This window comes from Anabrus simplex, chromosome 1 (genome assembly GCF_040414725.1).
Source record: "Anabrus simplex isolate iqAnaSimp1 chromosome 1, ASM4041472v1, whole genome shotgun sequence".
In the NCBI taxonomy this organism is placed as follows: domain Eukaryota; kingdom Metazoa; phylum Arthropoda; class Insecta; order Orthoptera; family Tettigoniidae; genus Anabrus; species Anabrus simplex.
In genome coordinates this window covers 882,944,107-882,965,376 of record NC_090265.1, presented here as the reverse complement: position 1 = coordinate 882,965,376, position 21,270 = coordinate 882,944,107, and the positions used below count along the sequence as shown (strand labels likewise).

At 39.6% G+C, this 21,270-nt stretch overlaps 1 protein-coding gene across 1 annotated transcript in view; it reads left to right on the top strand.

Annotated features, from left to right (window-relative positions):
• LOC136857680 (general transcription factor 3C polypeptide 1) overlaps nucleotides 1-21,270 on the top strand; it is a 340,092-nt gene that overhangs the window by 65,974 nt on the left and 252,848 nt on the right. Inside the window, exons 8-10 of the mRNA XM_067136529.2 lie at nucleotides 8,137-8,320; nucleotides 12,572-12,788; nucleotides 19,696-20,151. Coding sequence (XP_066992630.2) covers nucleotides 8,137-8,320; nucleotides 12,572-12,788; nucleotides 19,696-20,151 — 857 coding nt within the window. The remainder of the gene's footprint in view (nucleotides 1-8,136; nucleotides 8,321-12,571; nucleotides 12,789-19,695; nucleotides 20,152-21,270) is intronic.

Genomic DNA, 21,270 nt, shown 5'->3' with positions numbered 1-21,270 from the left:
GACAACTGAGACATCGTAAATAATTCGGCTGACCGTGAGCTGAATAATTCCGTGGAAATCTGCGTTATCGTCTTGGATTTCACTTCGTGCGCAATAACACAGGAGCCGGCCCCATGGTGTAGGGGTAGCGTGCTTGCCTCTTACACGGAGGCCTCGGGTTCAATTCACGGCCGGGTCAGGGAATTTTACCTGTATCTGAGGGCTGGTTCGAGGTCCACTCAACCTACCTACCCGGTATTTCCTGGCGACGTTGCCGATAAGCGATAACTTACAGCCTTACGTATTTCAAATGGGAACTCATAATATGTAGGTGGTGAATAAATAGTACACTGTCTCGCGACCACGTTGTCAAACTGCCGATAGCCTACCGGTAAGCCATGCATCGTACATATACCGGTATTATTTATTTATACGTTGTGCAACATGTCGCAAACGTGACTGTGTTGCCAAATTGCCCATAAACCATACACGTATTTAAATTGCGCATTCATGTGCAACTTACGTTGCAGTTCCATTTACCTTTTAACCAGATTAGTGAACAAAATTTGGACGTGCGACGATTATGTAATTAAAGGTTTAAAGTCCGATTTTTGTATTGAAAATAAAGGATGCGACGATTACGCGGTGGCGACGATTATGCCGTGAAATACGGTAATTATTTGAGTAGTTTTCAGAGTTTAGATCTCTGTGTGTGTGAGAGAATGGGGAAGTTTGGAGGGAATCATGAAATTTTGGGTCTGGCATGTGCTGGAAATTAAGGGGCGAGTATGTACGGAAGGCATGATCAATCAATCAATCAGTCAGTCATCAGCATTTAGGATTCTTGCCCGGGTGGCAGATTCCCTATCAGTTGTTAACGTAGTCTTTTATTAATGATTTGTCCAGCTCCATGGCTAAATGGTTAGCATGCTGGCCTTTGGTCACAGAGGTCCCGGATTCGATTCCCGGCAGGGTTGGGAATTTTAACCATCATTGGTTAATTTCCCTGGCACGGGGGCTGGGTGTATGTGTTGTGTTGTCTTCATCATCATTTCATTCTCATCACGACGCGCAGGTCTCCTACAGGTGTCAAATCAAAAGACCTGCACCTGGCAAGCCGAACTCGTCCTGGGATCTCCCAGCACTAAAAGCCATGCACCATTTCATTTCTACCTTCATAAAATATTTTCTACATTTAAAAGCTCTACTTAAGCTTATTTGTCTCTAATGTCATTCCACACCATTTCTCCACTGACAGTTTGGAACGTCCTGCTTAGTCGAGCATCTTGTCTCCTTACTTTCAAGTCTTTCCAGCCCAATAATTGCAACATTTTTATAACAGTTCTCTTTTGTCAAAAATCACCCAGAGCCAATTGTGTTGTTTTGCTTTGGATCTCTTCCAGTTCTTGTATTAAGTAATCCATTTGAAGAGCTCTGTAACATTTACAACAATGTTAATGTGATTACGTCAGTGAAGACCTTTACTTATATTAACTCCTAGGTTTGTACTGTGATCCTTATGATGTACTGTCACCCCATCAACACAGTAATTAAATAACTAAAACTGAGAGGACTTTTCCTCTTGGTGATACATACAACCACCGGGCGAGTTGGCCGTGCGGTTAGGTGCGCACGGCTGTGAGCTTGCATCCGGGAGATAGTGGGTTCGAATTCCACTGTCAGCAGCCCTGAAGATAGTTTTCCGTGGTTTCCCATTTTCACACCAGGCAAATGCTGGGGCTGTACCTTAATTAAGGCCACAGCCACTTCCAACTCCTAGGCCTTTACTATCCCATCGTCGCCATAAAACCTGTGTCGGTGTGACGTAAAGCTACTAGCGAAACATACAACCTGATTTTCACCCTGTTTACCATCATATCATTGTTTGTCTGCTTTCCATCTCATAACATTGTCAAAGTTTTTTTGCAGTGGGGCCAATGACCTAGATGTTAGGTCCTTTTAAACAACATTCATCATAATAATTTTGCAGTCGCTTACAATCCTGTAACTTATGTATTACTCTATACAGAATAACATCATCCGCGAAAAGTATTATCTGTTATTCCAGGTCTTTACTCTTATCATTTATACAAAGCATATTTTTTAAGTAAGTACCGTTTTTAAATACGACCGCTGCAGCTCTTCAATCATCGTTCAGAACATGCACGCTCAGTATTTACATCTGTAGGCTAGACACAAACGCCATTATGGAAGCATTACATAAAATCAGTTTCATGGTCCGTATCGCACTTCAATAGATTCACAATTAACTCATTGCGGACCGTGGACGGCGTAAGGCGTTTAAGCTTGCTCCTATGCTGCGGGCCACGGACGGCGTAAGACGTTTAATGTTCCGCGCGAAGCAATGCTGTTTATATTCGTCATCTATGCATTCTTACATCTTAGTCGGCGTTACTGGTTGTAGCAGGAAGTTGGTTTACCTTTTTGAGATAACCCTCGCGTTGAGTGGGCTCATGTTATCTTAGCTGTTTTAGCGGGAATATCTCAGTACTTCCTCGCGCGTCAAGTCGGTACTTGAGACTTCAATGCAGTGCGTGTCGTTCTTACCGAGTGTAGTATAATGGCTTATAAAACAAAGTTTCTTATGGAAGACAAATTATTAGATATTGTTCACAATGATTATTCTGGTGATGAACTTATTCCTCAAATAGACTCAGATAGTGAAAGTGAGACTGACGAGGAAATTCCGATTCCCGAATCCGATAGGCCTATGGAGGAAGGTGAAGTGCCTGATACATATCATCCTAGTTATTGTCCACCTGTTCCACTATTTACAGAGAATTCAGTTATAAATGTTCAAATAGAAAATAAGCAGGAAATTTTGAGTTACATGAGTATTTTCATGAATGACGAATTTTATCAGTATGTGTGTGACCGGACCAATCTATATGCGATTCAAGTGATAAGTGCGGCGCCCCGGCCTTTCACAAAGAATTCTATCATGCAATCGTGGAAACCGATTAGTCCAAAATCCTGATATAAAAATATACTGGACCGAAGACCCTGTTTTTCATACTCCGATATTTTCTAAAACAATGTTCCGAATACGCTTCATTCATATTCTTTCATTTCTTCACTTCAGTGACAGTAATCATTACGCCGAAAATACAGATAGGCTGTATAAAATTAGATGTATTTTGAAACCTGTGACACCAGATATCACACCCTAAATATTTACTAGAGGTAAGCACGAAGTATCATTTTTCTAACATTCATTGTTTAGGAGTAATTGTAAATTTTATTAAGTGATGCAGGTCAAGAGGGCCGGGCATGAAAATGGCTGGTCCAGGCAGGTACTGAACGTGTTAAGTATTTATTATTTTCTACCTAGTCGATACAATGATTGCTTAAGGCAATTTAATGGTTAAACGTGGTACATGTTTCGTATCACGTTTTTTTCTGTATTGAAAATATCTCTGACAATTAACGGTCCCGCCGAGTGTGAAGTACACGCTGTGTTTCAATTTTTAAATGGAGAAGGCATGAAAGCTGATGAAATTCATCGGCATACTAATCAGAAATGTACAGAGAACACACTATGAGCGAAGAAATGGTAAGAAAATGGGTTAGAGCATTTAAAGAAGGCCATACTTATGTCCACGACGAGAAGCGTAGTGGGCGACCCTCTGTCAGTACTGAAGGCTTGGTGCAAAAAGATGATGCAAAGATTCGAGAAAACAAATGCTTTACAATTTTGTCATTAAGTTACGAGTTGCCTGAAATTTCAAGGAGTGTTCTATATGAAATTGTGTCAGGACACTTAGATTACCGGAAGTTGTGCTCACGCAATCCAAAACAAACGGCTTGTCATGCTCACATGGGAGATTCTTTTGCTTCATGACAATGTGGACCTCACACGGCTAATCAAACCCGAGACCTCATCGCTTCATTTGGTTGGGGACAGTTTGATCATCCTCCGTATAGTTGTGACCTAGTGTCTAGCGACTACCACTTGTTCCTGCACCTGGAAAGTCAACGCCATGATGATGGTGATGACCTAAAAACGACCGCGCTGCAGTGGTTGGCACATCAGGCGGCATATTTCTATGAGGATGCAATTCAGAAGCTGGTTTCACGATATGACAAGTGCCTTAATATGCCTGGAACTTGCGTTGAGAAATAGTATAAGGTACAGGCTTACATGTAAAAAAAAAAAAAATTATTTAAAAATTACATTACTTTTTCCCTGTATCAAAATGGTATTTACATAAAAAGCGTGCTTCGTACATAAGAAAACATAATGGTCCAATAATACTGCCCTGCAGGACCCCCCTGTTAATAATTACAGATCAGATAATGATTCATATACGCAAATTCTTTGAGTTCTGTTTTCTAGGAATTTAGTCACCCATTCAGTCACTCTTTTATATAGTTCAGTACCGCTCAATTTCATGAGCAGTCTCTTATGATCTACCCTATGAAAAGCCTTGGATAGGTCAATAGCAGTACAGTCTACTCAATCTCCTGAATCTAAAGTATCTGCTCTATCCTGTTGGAATCCTACAGTTGAGCCTTACTGGAATAACTTTCCACTACCCGAACTGCCTTCTATCCAACCAGTTACTAATGTCGAAAACGTGTCTGACACAGTCTGAAACAATGATTTCCCAGAGCTTATATGCAACACATGTCAAGCTGACTGGCCTGTAATTATCACCTTTATATTTATGACCTCCCTTGTACACTGGGGCTACATTTGCTGCTCTCCATTCATTTGGTATAACTTCTTCATGCAAACAATAATCAAATGAATATTTGAGATATGCCGCTATATCCTAACATATTCCCTTTAATATATCCCCAGTAATCTTATCAATTCCAGGTGTTTTTCTAGCCTTCAACTGCTGTACCTTTTTGTAAATAACTTTATTATCATTGCTAAATATCAGTACTTAGCCAGTGTTTGTAACTTCCTCTACCGGGATATTTTCCTTATATCCAACTATTTTTACATACTACTGACTGAATACTGCTGTCTCCTGTAAGTCCTTATATATACACTCCCTTTGTTCATTAATGATCACTGGAATGTCCTTCCTGGGACCTGTTCCTGCTTTAAAGTACCATTACATACCCTTCCATATTCTCCTAAAATGTATATGACTGCCAGTTATGTTTGCCATCATGTTTTTCCTAGCTGATTTTTTTTTTTTTGCTAAGTTTAATTTTCTGGTAAGTTCCTTCGATCTCTCCTTACTTCCACACCCATCCCTAACTCTATTTCATTTAACCTGCTCCACCTCCTTAATCCCTTTATTTCTCTGTTAGAGTAAAGTGGGTTTTTACCATTCTTTACCATCTTTAAAGGTCTGTACATATTTTCACACTACCCATCCCATAGACTGTTTACATTTTTATTTACCACCAGCAGTTACCCGCGGCTTCGCCTGCGTGGGTTTATAATTGGTTAAAAGTAATCGTTCCGTGGTACTGTACTAAGACATTATCTGAAAATCCCAAAAGAATAAACGCTCACAAAAAAATTGAGTTTCATTTACCCCAGAAACTCTTTGTAAAGTGATGTTTGTGATATTGCCTTTTGGGGCTAAGGTGACCATGCGACATAGAACTGTACATGTGAGAAACAGTGTTCTCTCAAGTCTAAAACAAACAAAAAACATGAAATGATGGTTATAAAGGAGGAAGGTTAATTTGTTGCTCATTCTACATTCCAGTTATTAGAACAGCTAGTGGTGGTGTTTAAAGCATGAATGTTAATTAATTTGGTTCACTATTAATATTGTGAGAAAGTGAATAAGATGGATGCAGCAGCCTGAAAAAATTCCTCTGCAAATAGACGTGATACCACAAAACTCACATTAAGAAAAAAAAAATATCACTGAATTATCTGCAATACTTGGTTTTTCTAGTTTTCTTATGCAGAGAAACTGTAACTCTGTAGTTCAATTTTTCTGTCAACTTTCCCATATTATGAGTAATAGCTATCTCTCATTCTCTGTGTGTCTATCTGTCTGTACAGTGCGATTCAGCCACCCTTTCCAATGTAGTTTTATGAAACCCACAATATTCATTCCGTCCTGAAAACATCTGCCCTGCTGGTATGCTCAAACAACACAATTGGTTATCTTGCTATTTACCGCCTTACCATAATAGGATGCCATAATATTATACTCCTATTAAACACTAGAAGACATGCGTCTGTCTTCTAGATCATACGAACCTGACACGCCAGCGAAACACTAAATTGATATTGTGACCACAGTAAATGTAATACTTGCTATAAGCAGCCCAGTGTGCCATACAGAACCGTAGTGTAGTTGGTAAAAGCGTGGCGGAGCAGACATGCATGTCAGGTGGGAGGTTGGAGTCCGGGCCAAAGATTGCAGATTTTTGAAATATTTGTTTAATACTTACCGCACGCAATGTAAGTTCAGTACCCGCTTTCATGCAAATTGTGTGTGAACGAATGTGGTTGTGGCCTTAAGAAGGTCTGATTAGTTAGCAGGGCGGACACATACAGACCGGAAATAATAGGAACACAACTGCCCTGACTGTGTTTTATCGCAGCAAGTGCTTGATGTGATGACCATTTTGGTTTATGCACATTCAAGCCCGGTGTCCAATAGATCGTCTTGCATGCTGAAGCATTCCAGGTGTAATTGCTCGACAGGCGTCCGTGATGAGTTGCCGGAGCTGTTTGGGGTTTTCTGGGGCTTGAGTGTAAACAATGTTCTTCAAATGTCCCCACATGAAGAAGTCTAATGACATTAAATCCAGTCATCTGGTGGGCCAAGAAACAGGACCTCCTCGTCCTGTCCATTTTCCTGGTAGTTCCTCGTTCAGATGGTTGCAAACGGGCAAAGTCGAATATGGTGGATCTCCATCCCGTTGCAACTACATCATCAGACGATTGTGCAATGGCATGTCCTCCAGCAGCAGTGGGAGTTCCTGACGCAGAAATTGCAGGTAGCGTGGGGCCGTCCAATGGCCCTCAAAGAAATAAGGTCCAATATAGCGATCCTCCAAGATTCCACACCAAACATTCACTCTTAATCGTACTTTATGGACCACCTGTCGCACCCAGTGAAGATTGTCTGGACTCCAATGATGCATGTTGTGGCGATTGACGTTCCCATTATTGTGGAAGCGCGATTCGTTCGAGAAGAAGATATCTGATACGAATGCTGCTTCATTGTCCTGCTTGCCTAATAGCCACTGACAGAACTCCATTCAAGCTTCGACACTCTGCCCCTGTAGCTCTTGGTGTAGCTGAAGATGGTATAGGTGAAATTTATGTGCATGCCTCCAGAACGGCCTCTTCTGTTTCACCCGGTGTAATGGGCCTATCGCAGACTGGTGGCTGGTTGGAAATCACCACTGTTGTCCTTAGGCGTATTTCAAAACGGAATGTTGTAGCAGCTGGGTGTCGCCTGTCAGGATACCGTTCCTGGTACAGACATAGTGCCTCGCACGCGTTTTGTCTTGCTTCCCTATAAATGAGGAGCTTGTCAACGTATTCCTCTCTGGAAAACATACCGAATGACAGCAGAGATTGCAGTACATTCAGTCCCTAATCAGTGGAGTATGCGCAGGGCACAAGATAAATAACAGTGTTATTCTACTGTTTGATTGTGGCAAATGTGAGCCTGTGTTTACGTATTCAAATATCATACCGATGCAAAAATATTTGAAGGATGCAGGATTTGAACCGCTGCTGACACATTCCGTTGATTGCTAGGCGAACGCCTAACCACATCCGCTACGTTACACTGCTGGAAACATACTGGTAGTACGACAAGAGCAGATACATATACCATCCGGTTCATTGTTTAAGACATTAATTACTGCACTGTTACCTATTTTTATGCATTGATTCCCCTCTTTGTTACACCCAGTCACGAGGCACAACAGTTTAACATAGTTACATGGTAAAAGGAAGTTGCTACAGGATTTCAAGGCATCATGTTTTGCGAACGGATGATATAACTATTCGCTAGGGTTCAGAATCATGTGCAAAATATGCTCACTGAGCATTAGTACCATACAGGGGAATAGCACCCGTATAACCATGTGGATATTAGTTGGGCTGCAGCAAACGATATTGGAAGGGGCTGCTGAATTACACTGTATATAATTTCATTTCACTGAGAAACTGATTAAATTTTTCTCTTGCAGAGACTTCCATACCGTGTTCTATACCCAGATGCAAAAGTAAGTGAATGGAAGCTAAAAGGTAGAGACAAGGAGAAACTGATCCATGTGCTGCAGTTAATTGATCCCAACACTGATGTAGTTGCTGTGTCCTCCAGAGATGATGATCTTGATCTGTTAGATGATGATGATATCTCAGAAAGTTATGGTGTGTATCCTTGTTATGTTTGCCAGTAGATGTAGACAGTCAGTTTTCATCTGTGATGAGCCAGAAGATGTTTTGCTTAAAATATATTCATGGGAATTAAAAAAAAAATTAATTACATAATGCTTATAATCTTGTACTTGTTGAAGTTTGATCTTCTAAAACATTGTATAATATAACCTGGTTGCTTCCTTCAAACCATGTTTGCTTTGCAAAGGTTTACTTTTCAAGTACAGTAGATAAAATACAATATTTTTCACAGAATTCTCATGCTAATTTCTTAAGTTCCAAGTGAAAATGTCTTTGTGTATTAAGATTATACATACATCAACCTGTTTGTCCTTAAAATCTGCATTCATTGGAAACATGCTTTTTGAGATATATAAATTGTAGTATTATTGATGAACTTATTCATAAATTGATTTGGAATTCATTTCTTGGATAGCTCCAGATACACAAGGTGTATCTACTTTTCTACTACACACTTTGAGGGCTTGTAGAGGGGACCTAGTAGTTAATATTTTGAATAGGAATCCATGTCTTGAAACATACTGTTTTCCTGTTACAAGCACCCCCATCCCCCGTACGTCTGCTGCGTCAATGAGTAGAGCGGATTATGTAAATTGTTGTTGCAGCCCTTTTGCGTCCACTTACAAGAAGAGTAAGATTTACAAGACCCCGGTGGAGTCGGAGGAAGATATGTTTGCGTGGGTTATGGAAGCAGTGGATGTTCGTCTACCAGGCATTAGTGTGCGATTGTACCGAAACATGATACTTGGGTACAGTGTTTGTATTGAAGTGGGTGGTCGCCACATTGGGCCATTCTTATCAGTGGAAAAGTACTGGAATAACAACGTACATACTCAACTCTGATCATGTAAACACGTTGTGGTTTGCTTGTAGTGGAGAAATGGTACGTTTCTAGACATGGGTTCCTGTTCAAAATGCTATCTACTTGGTCCCCCCTACAAGTCCTCAGAATTGAATAGCAGGAATTTAGATATACCTTATATTTTGTAGAACAAATCCCCTTGTGTCTGTTCAGCATTTAAAAAGTCAGTACACCGATTCCTGTGTTTTGGTTAAGACAGAGTCTTGAGTGACTCCATACCTCTTGTTCATCTTTTGATCCTGGGAGAAAATTTTATTATCAGAAAAATCTAGAGAAAACCAGATTCCTGAGGATGTCGTTCAGAGATCGCTTTTTGAAGAGCTTTGTGCCGACATGAACTGTCCTTTTCCCATGACATACAACTATATCAATTTCCTCGTGCACCAGAAAGCAAATTGTACCCCTAATACACCTGGAAATCTCTGGCAGTGGCCCTTGTGCATGTTCTGGGGTTCTCATCAACAATGGTGACCTCATATTGTCCAAATGTTGTGAATGCTTTTTGCACATGGCTACATGCCACATAGGCTTCTGACTTCTCCTGAACTTTTAATTCACATATTGGGCTGATAAATTCAGCCATCGATTGCTGGGTTTCTGATCTCATGTTTTTCACCTCTTATGTTAGTTGATAGTCGAATATTGATGCCTTAAAAGATAAACATAAGTTATAACAATTAGTTCGCATTTAACTGCCAGTGCACAATTGCATCTTCTGAAATACTTACTCTGTATGTCTCTTACATCTTACGCCCAGAGGCTGGCTGGATCCTCAAAAAGCACCATAGAAGTTTATGCAGGTATAGGGAAACTACAAAGACTGACATTGGTGCCATGTGAGGCGTATAAGGCATGACAAGGAGTGAGGTAGTTTGCCATTGTTTTCCTCACTGGCTCAGAAAGTAATATTGCTGTATGTCTGGTCCTAAAGTAGCACTTTTGATAATATCCGGATACACTGGTAGTGCTCCAAAGTCGTTACTCGGCACCACCCGTACCTCTGCAGCTTCCATGCTGTCATGGCCATAAATTAACATGGGACTTTGGTGGAAGTTACATTTTTCTCTGGCCTGTGCCAAGACAAAAATGTAAAAATATTGCATCCATAGAGGAAGAGCAACAGGTGGAATACTTTGTATATGCCTCATATAATCTTGTAGATGATGTGTAAAATTTGTTGAACATATTTGTATGCAACATAAGTACTGCAAATGATAATGAATCTGTATTTTCTTGCATAATTAACACATTTTCTTGATGAAAAACACAGGCAAAAGATTTAGGTGTATAAATCATTCAAGGAATTCAGATATGCAAAAAATTTATTTACAGTGTATTTACATTTAAAAGATGCATTAAATATGCTATACACAAAATTGGTTAAAATCATTTGCAATCATCATTTGGGGTAAAATTATGGCATAAATTTCCTTCTGAACAGTTAGATAAATTACATCAGGCAAGTTGGACACATGGATTTGTAGCACTGACACTGGAAAATATTCTCGTTACGAGCTGATAATACGAGCTGAAGTAAAATACTATGAATTAACTATTGGCAAAAAGGGAAAAATAAAAGTCTTACCTTTTATAGGGACGTTGCGACCGGCACTTCAGGAAGAGTTGCTGTTGCAAGCACTACTCACATTTCTCCATAAGAAGTCATGTTCACTCCAGTCCATCACATTCAAGATTCTCATTTTCTTGAAGCTCTTTTCAATTTACCTTCAGATTAATTATGTCCAAAACATACAATACCCACTCACAAAGGAGTTCCACAGGAGGTTTCTGAATCTTGCTTGTTGGATTAAATTTATGCGCAGTTTCTGACATCTAGTGCTGATAGAGTTTATGCACATTGTCCTTGAATGGTTTATTTATCGAAACATTCAAGGGTTGAAGTACTCACATTCATTCCATCAGGAATTACTTCCAGATCAGTTTTTATGGTTTCCAATAATTTTTTAGTGACTTCCATTAGGTGGCGACAAAAACTGTCCATCATAAGGAGTGCTGGACATTGAAGGAGAGACTCCCCGAAATTTCCCCTAACCGTCCATATTCAATCTTGTATGAGTGACATGTCCATCCACACTTTAAAAAAAAAATGTGAATGTGGATCCCTCAGGGAAATGTTTCTTTTGGCATTGTTTTTTGATCCAGAACACCATAAGGCGCGAGCTTTGTGCCATCAGCTGTTACGTTGCAGTACATCATTGTTTATTGCTTCCAGTAGTGTGTATGATAACTCTTTCTTATCGATTGTTCGACTTTGTGGCATACGGGAATTGCTTGTTGTCTGATCTGCATTTCCTGTTTGGGAGAACGAATATTTCTTCACTTTCCGCTTCCCAATCACGAAGCAGAAAAAATCAGTTACATTTTTGTTGAAATAATTCAGCATTCTTTGGTATAATGATGTTCTTTGGTGAAGAGAAAATACATTTCATAAAATTGATCATTCAGCTGCGGCTTACCTTAAAATGCGAGACACTGATCCCGTATGCTGCAGCTGTTTCTCATCCTTTCAGATACAGCATCTCGTGACAAACAGCATATCCATTGGTGAGTAAAATACAGCATCTCGTGGCAAATGGCATAATACCAATATAAATGGTCTGTTATTGGACATTATCAATTTTCCAGCTGACTCATTTCTGGTTGCCAGCATTTCGCAGCATTGTGTTAAGTTGAGCTCATCTGTTGGTAAATAGCACACCCACCAAGATGATGGCTAGTGCGTACCGTGGAGGCCACTGTGTATTATAAATTTACTCATTCGGGACAAATATTTCAGGTTCCCTATGGGAATCAACATCTATATCAAACAAATGGCATATCTGTTGTTGAGTAACAAAATTACATCTTCTGCAGATTCTTCTCTACTTGCAGAAACTGGCCACTTTTTGGGCCATGAAATGCTTTGCAAGACTTGTTGGTTGCTTGAAGTGCAGTTTTGTCTTTCTGCCAGTAGTGCATATAGCACTCGGACACTGAATACTTGCGGCCCACTGCCCTATTCTTGGGTGTTTCGATGTAACTGATCACCACAAGTTTATTGGGAAGCAATATTACTCAAACACTTTTCTCAGTGAGGATTAACAAGCAATTTTGAGACCCTATAAACTCAAAATAAGTTTGTACCAGATGGGAATATAGCACCACTAGTCAGGTCTGTGATGATTCACTCACTGAAGTAGTCCAGTGGCAACGTTTCTTCCCCCCCCTCCCCCCACTCCCAGTTTGAACAAAAAAAAATTAGGGTGCGTAAATTGTGCAGGGACATTATTTATGCAAGAAAATTACTACTACTACTGTAATATCTTGGAGAGAGAAAATTTATGTTTGCATGTTTATTACAGGATCAATGGAAGATTTCAAGATGGCCATGAACGTGTCTTACCTTAGCCAAGTTCATGAGTATGTTGAGAAAAGTGGATCAGAAGGCCTCAGTCAGGTGGAGATAAGTGAGAGACTAGGATTGCCCAAGTTGAATGCTCGGACAGTAAGCAGAAACCTGATGAAGAGAGGAATGGCATCAATATTTATGAATGATGTTGGCAGGCAGAGAGTGACAAGGTAGTTGATAGCTCTGATGGATGTTTGTGATCTTTGAATTAAAAATAATTAGACAAAAAAAGGAGAGTCTCTTCTTCATCTGAAAAATGATATTATTTTTACTTAAAATAAATGTACTCCAATTTTGAAAATGTAGAAAAGGTATAAAATTCCAGCAGAAGTGTAAAGGGTGGTTGTATTTTTATGTGCTTCATTTTAAGTACATATTCCTTGTTGAATTGTATATTCATTTAATCCAACATATATATTCTACAGTTAGTGCATTTGAACTAAGAACCAGCTGCACAGTGTTTATCCTTTCATTGAGCACAACCATAATTGCTGTGTGTCAGCAGAGTTGATGCAACTACACAGCAGTAAGTTTAATATGTACTGGTGTTATGAAAGCAAATACTGAAACTGCCTGCCGTCATTATCCGCACATTTTTAGCACGCTTTTAACACATTCCCTGTTGTTCACTGGTGACATTAAATGTTTGTGCGTCATGAGTCACTGGTGTGCATTACGAAGCATGTGTGACTCGCGCTAAGGAAGTTCTGCAGGCTGCCGGTGAATGGTGAAAGTATATTACTTGAAATAATGAGATTGGCAGTTGCAAGACATATCAAATTCTCACATTCCTTAGCAGAGCAGTCCACAAGCATTCAGTTTAGTGGCAATAATTATTGAATTCTCCAAGTTACCCATGACTCGCATAGTACAGTACAGTGCATAACATTGTTAAAGATAGATTTACATGAGTATAGAAAAAGTTGGTTAGAGAAGATAAAAAAAGACCTAGAGATGAGAGAAAAACATGGGATGACCTAGAGAAGAAGTATATCAGGACTGTAATAAATGGAGGCTCATCATTCTAAAACATCTTACCCGGGTCGCTGGAAGGAATTCATGATGATGATGATACAGTTCATATTTAGACAAACAATAAAATAACATATTTATTTGATTTATAATTAAGGCAGTAGATATACAATGGTAAAATACGAAACTTTTGATAATACTGTTCTCTGTTTGAACTTAACCCTCAATTATTTTTTCTCTGATCTTGAAATTTCCAAAAATGTTTTCACTTCTGATTTCACTAATTTTATTATTATTATTACTAGCTGATGTACCCATGCTTTGCTGTGGATTTATTTATTTATTTATTTATTTATTTATTTATTTATTTATTTATTTATTTATTTATTTATTTATTTATTTGTTTGTTTGTTTATTTGTTTATTTATTTATCTATCTATTTATTTATTTATTTATTTATTTATTTATTTATTTATTTATTTGAAAACAGGGCTTCGTGCTGCCCACTTGGCCGACTACCACACAGAGCCTTCAGGAATAAAAACCTTACAATTCACGCACACAAAACTACTACATTGCTGTAGTCATCTCTACACTTCTCTGTGGCTGTGAAACATGGACCTTATTCCTCCCATGACATCAAAAAGCTAGAGCGCTTTCACCAGCAAAAGCTGCGCTCCATCATGAGCATCAAGCAGGAAAACTAGGTCTCTGATATTGAAGTTCTCAAGAAAGTATGTGCTAAGAGTGTAGAAGCACTGGTCATTGGTGATGAGAACATTTTTCTTCTCACACTGTCGGGTTATCACGTAGTCAAGGATGTGCCAGTGCACAGTGGATGCATCCATGTGGTCTTGTAACGATTAGCGAAGAACGAGATGGATTGTAGATCTCTTTTATTCCTGCGTAGAAGTTCCACAGATCTCTGGCAACAGATAGTCTTTGGAGTTCTAGAGCCTTCTCCTTCCATCAATTGTTCTTCATTTCTCGTATTTGAATCTGACACTTCTATTTCAGATCTTGAAATACAGCTTTCTTCACACTGGATGATGGATCTTGAAGAAGGGATAGGTGGGCTTCCCGTTTGGCACTGATAAGGCTTAGACTTTCTTCATTGTTGTCCTCGAACCAGTCTTGCCACTTTCTTGTCTCATAGCCGATGATTTCCTCAGCTGACTCAATGATAGCCCTTTGTAATGTTAACCATTCTTGCTGCATGTCATTTATGCATACTGGATTGCTTACCAATCGGTTTATCATTGTATTTTGGAAGTGTGATGATGTATAGATTTATCTGAGAGTTTGAAAGTGGCAAACTTGCGATGCACAGTTGGTTTCCGATGGAAGGATATTCTGAGTTGACAGATCAGAAGTTTGTGATCTGTCCAACAATCATCAATACTCCTTGCAGTCTTAGTGATGGCGCTGCTGAGACGTTTCAAAGACCAGCTGAAACAAACCTTAAAGATAGCAGAAATAAACCCACAAATCTGGGAAACACTTGCCAAGGACCATTTATTTTGGCGGCAAAGTGTGTGTGCCTCATTTCAACACTTCGAACAAGAACGCCACAGACATGAAGATATTAAGCGACAGGAACGCAAACTTCACCAAACCCAGCCAAGAACTCTGCCGTCCCTCAACTGCGTAATGAAAATGAAAACCTACAACCTGTTTTCTAGTCATTGACCAGGTCAGGGATGTAGTGAATGAAGCATATTTAGGCTATTAGTACGATGGAATCGCCACTCCCAAAGTGAATTATTAATGAGTAATATATGCTATGAAGCGGAGCCTCCATGGCTCAGATAGCAGCGCGTCGGCCTCTCACCGCTGGATACCATGGTTCAAATCCTGGTCACTCCATGTGAGATTTGTGCTGGACAAAGCAGAGACAGGACAGGTTTTCCTCCGGGTACTCTGGTTTTCCCTGTCATCTTTCATTCCAGCAGCACTCTCCATTCTCATTTCATTTCATTTATCAGTCATTAATATCACCTTGGGAGTGGTGACCCCATTGTAATAATAGCCTATATCTTGTTCATTCATCACATCCTTGACCCGGTGCAAGACTGGAAAACAGGTTGTAGGTTTTCATTTTTCAGATGCTATGAAATGTCATTTGTCATTCTTTGTGAAAGGAATGTGATTTTCAGCTCGGTTAAGAGCCGTCGCCACAGTTGCGTGATTATGGGAAAAGGCCTTCAATACCTGAACTTCACAAGCTAAGTTGCACCTTTGGGGAGCAAGCCGTTAGCAGCGAGATTGCTGAATAACACATTTTGCCTATTTGTGCTTGTATTTCGCATTCCATTCAGAAGTTAGAAATTTATTTTGTGTTGAGTGGTATAGTGAACTTTTACCGCATGGTACAGTAGCCTTCATCTAAATTAGGAACATAATCGTGTGAAATTGGCTAGCATGGTGCATGATAGCATAATTGGATAGAGAAAAAATCATGAAATTTCTTACTAATGAAGACAAAATTAAAATCTGTCAGAAAGTGGACTGACGCCCGCATCTTAAAGCACGCGGAGATCGCAAGTGTTGAACTCGCACCTTTGAGTCGTTAAGTTGTTTTAAGTTTTTCAAAATGACGGCTGATTCCTCCCAGTTGCACATGGTAACCTCCAATTCATTCTATAAGAGTATGACCAGAAAATAATGTTTAATAACCCACTGCTCTGAAATAAAAGGCTTCTAATAACATTTGTTTTAGAAAGAGTGTGATTTGCAATAATACTTCAATATTTTTATTGGCCCCGTTGTGTATGTTTTCATGTACTGGTGTGTTGCTTGGTGTTTTTTCACACCTTTCAATGCACTTGTTATTCTATAAACCCCAAAGGAAAAGGTTTTCATATTTCTTCACTCGTGTTTTTCACACCTTTTAATACTTTCCTCTCATCTTCAGAAATAGTAGATATAGTTTTCACTGTACCCACGAATACACGACGTAAAATAACCTCATGTCGGAAAGAATGGTACCCAGTGTTTCCATATCCCTGTTGGATAGTTTTAATTCGTATATTCAGTAGTACATTTTCTCGCTTAGCACGTTCTTTTTTGTTGTCCCCTGCAGAAACGTCTTAACGAGGTTTTACTGTATATCTGTTACCCTGTTCAAAGAAAACCGTCTGGAGGTTGTAGGTTGGCAGGGAAGATGGATGTGCAATAAGTGTTATGAAGAGATCCATCGAGAATCAGGAAGGCAATTTTGATTAGGAAAACTCTACAGTCTAAATTAAAAAAAAACCTCTGAAAAATTCTTCTGGTTGGACTTCTACTTCAAAGTGCACAGATTGGTGCAGTCATTGTGAACAAAACCCAGTTCAAAACGTATATTCCTTCAGAAGGTCATATTTTATATAATTTTTTACATGTAATTTTTATTTTTATGTTTTCAGTTTATCTATAGGCTCTGATTTGAGACAATGAATAATGCATACCACTATACAGTCCAATCAATATTTTGTTATTTGTACAAGTGAGATGATGTGAAAACAATAAATAATGTTGTCTGAATACATTTATTGTGGTTGATATATTACAATGACTTAGGGGCTATCTGATGCCACAGTGGACTCCGAAATGAAGAGGCCAAGAACATATTCATTATGTACTGGCCACTTACTTTCATTTAACATGTGTTTACATGTAAAGCATGATGCCAATATGGCACCACGGGACCTGATGCATGGAGAGTGCATGTGAGTCCATAGCGGACTCACGCGCCACGAATGGCAATAAGCCCTGTGAGTCAACGTTGGTCTCATGTGACACTCAAGGTCAGTTTTAACATGGAAAGACACAGAAAGGCAAACATACAAATATGAGATTTATTTTTGCTGCCATTTTTTTTCTTAATTGACAGTTCTCATAAGAACCCTTTCTTATTTTGGGATGATATATGGCCTACGTTAACTGGAGTGATATCATCTCTCAATTTCAAAATCGGTCCAGTAGGTTCTAAGTCTGTTCAGCCCCGCGGTGTAGTGGGCAACGCGTCTGCCTGTCACCTGGCGGCCCCGGGTTCGATTCCCAGCCGGGTCAGGGGTTTTTAATTATAATGATTAATATCCCTGGCCTGGGGACTGGGTGTTTATGATGTTCTTAATCTTCCTTTCCTCACACACAACATTTCACACTACCGCCATTCCAGTTACATGCAGGTTCATACACTATGGTGCCAGGAGGGGCTAAAGATCCACATGGGTTGATGCCCCAAACAAATAGCATTTGGGGGGGGGAATCTGAGACTACCTGTTACTTAGTCACAAATTCACAGTCTCTCTTTTTTTATTATACAATGGCAATTTGTATTTTGAATGCGGTAACTTGAATTTCAGCATATATGAACTTTATTAAAACATCCAGTTCATATGAATGGTTTGTTAGATCATTCCTTACAGTACCGTGTCTGGCTCCATGGCTAAATTATTAGCACGCTCACCTTTAGTCCAAGGGATCCCATGTTTGATTCCCGGCTGGGTTGGGGATTTTAACTTTCATTACTTAATTCCAGTGGCCCGGGGGCTGTGTGTTTGCGCTGTCTTCAGCATTACAATTCTCCCAGGTAGGGTTTCATCCTTCAGATGTCTGACTCGTTGGCTGAATGGTCAGTGTACTGGCCTTCGGTTCATAGGGTCCTGGGTTCGAATCCCGGCCAGGTCGGGTATTTTAACCTTCATTGGTTAATTCCAGTGGCTCGGGGGGTGGGTGTTTGTGCTGTCCCCAACATCCTTGCAACTCCCACACCACACATACTGTAACACTATCCTCCACCACAGTAACACGCATTTACCTCCACTTGGCAGATACCGCCCACCCTCATCGGAGGGTCTGCCTTACAAGGGCTGCACCTGGCTAGAAATAACCACACAGAATTATAATTATCATCCTTCCATATATGCAGGTCGCCTGTATAGCATCAACTTGAAAGACGTGCACTAGGTCCCTCCGGAGGCCACACACCATCATCATCACAATACGTTGTCACCTACTTTTGTTTCCTTGTCATTGTCTGTCAGTGTGCCGCTTCCTCACTGAGCTTTATTGTAAACTATGCATCATCTTTAAACTCTTATGGCTGGTCCTTCCACCTTTGACAGAGCATGCACAGGTCTCCTCCAAGGACTGATGACAGGTTCCGACTGTGATCCAACCAGGCTTCTCGTGACCCCCTCTTAAAATTGTAGTTGTGGCTTTTTTCCCTCCAGATGTCATGGTGTGTTGTATTCAAGCATTAATCAAGGCCATTCCTGTGATAACTCCTAGGGCTACTTTTCTTTACCATTTTAATCCTTTCAATAGACCTGAATAATATGAAGACATTCGGTTGCTGAAATCAACCCCCTATTAGCTCCATTTCCTGGCAGTTTCACTGTCTTTGTTTTTAATTTCAGAGTCAACTAGACAGCCACTGTGGCACGGCAGTATTTTGAGAGCATGAGAACTGGTCACTTCTCAATCCACGTGATGACTCTAGCGCTGTGTTGAAATATTTTACCCACCACCTCTCCTTTCTTCATTACAACAGTCCATGGTCATCCCCTGTAAGTGCTGGTAAAGAAGAAGAACATTGAGCTCAGTTTCTATCTTGATTATTGGAAGCTAAATGATGTCACCAAGGAAGACTGCTTTCCTTTACCCTGATACCTACCACAGTATTTTTCTCTTTGTAGTGGTGATACGTAACTGTTCATTAATGCCTAGGTAAGAAATTTAACAGGAGCTAAATGTATATATGTAGAGAAAACGGATAGTAAGCAGTGACTTACCATGTAAGGAGAGTACATATAAGAAACGCATGGGTCCAACATTTTTCACTGCAGATTTAGATAGTCTTGACAAGTAGACACTGCTGTATGGTAAAGGGATGGCAGAGGGGGAATGGGGGAGATAAGCAAGCTAAAGAGAATGGAAAAGGCTGATGACTTAGATGTTAGGCCCCTTTAAACAACAAGCATCATCATCATCATCATCATCATCATCATCAAGAGAATGGAAAATAACTGTTACTATATCATTACGCTGGTGTTTGATTTGTTTAGTTCATAGTATTATATACCAGTTTCTAATTATTTTATGTATTCTTCTTTTCAGGTTCAGAAGTAAAGTTTTTGGTAAAAGACCTGAAGTTGTTGCTCATTTAAAAGAAAATGAAGAAATAAATGAGACTTATATCTTAGCAAAATCTGCAGCATCTCAAGACGTGGAAAGTAACGATAGAAAGGAAACTCCTTTGTTAAAAAGAAAGCGAGGAAACACCAAACAAAATGAAACTTGCAAGAAATTGAAATTAGATGTTGATGAGGATGATCCAACGAGTTTTAGCGTGTACGAGGAGTTACCAGAGAAAAATGAAGAGGAAAACGAGGACAATTCTGAGCAGGAAAGTTCTCTTGTGTTTACTCCAAGATCAGGCTCTCCTGAATCTGTTGAAATGTCCCAGAGTATAGGCGACTCTCAAGAGCTATGTTCTTCTTCACAGAATGAATGTGAACCAGTCAAGATTGGAGACAGTTATGATTTGTCTAGGACAGGGTACATCATTATCAAGTTAGTAACTTTTTATTTTCTCTGTACTACATCAGAGAGAGTTTTGTGTGTGTGTTTTTTTTTCATCAGTTGGAATCTCACACCTCTCAAAAATGCAGGCTAGTACACTGTTAAGACCCCATTAAAAGCCTCATTTGGAGCTCTATGTAGTGACAGTGTGTGAGGGGAGATAAATATCTCCACTTGCTCTATAAGAATGCTTGTTTGAACAGTTGAGAATGAAAATAGAAAGGACATAAGTGAGGAATAAATATAATTGTGAATTGTATGTGGCTTAGATACAGGGTTCTTATGATGTTAAATATAGTTCTCCTGGAGTCTTCATCCATACAGAATAGGGTCCATAGCGTAGATACTTCAGTGATCCCAAGAATTTCTCACACATTCAAATGATCTACCGCTACGCTTTAAACCAGTAGTGACCGTCTGGGCTGCTCTTACGAAACAGCATATGTGCTCGTGAGGAATGAGTGAGCATTGTGTTGGAATCCAGTCGGGTGGCTAGTTACAATATAGTAAAATTTAACCAATCATATTCTCATGGATTCATTATTTATTTTCCTTATCTATTATTATTTATATGATTTTTAAAATAATTTTTTCTATTACAAAGTGGGCATATCATAATACAATTTGCTACAGAGTCTCACTGATGAATGAATGGTGTATGGCTTTTAATGCCGGGAGTGTCCGAGGACAAGTTCGGCTCGCCAGGTGCAGGTCTTTTGATTTGACAACCGTAGGTGACCTGTGCGTCGTGATGAGGATGAAATGATGATGAAGATGACACACACCCCCAGTCCCCGTGCCAGCGAAATTAACCAATGATGGTTAAAATTCCCGACCCTGCCGGGAATCGAACCCGGGACCCCTGTGACTAAAGGCCAGCACGCTAACCATTTAGCCATGGAGCCAGACGTCTCACTGATATACTACTATAAATAAAGAAACACTACTACTGCTACTTACTACTACCATGATGTTATGTACAGTATATATAATATTATTTGGCTTTCAGTTTTTCCACCTCAGCAGCTTGTTCAGTGTAGTGGTTATTGAGCACTTAACATAACAATTATATATATATAAACAAAGAAAAATTAGACTCGTTAAAACATC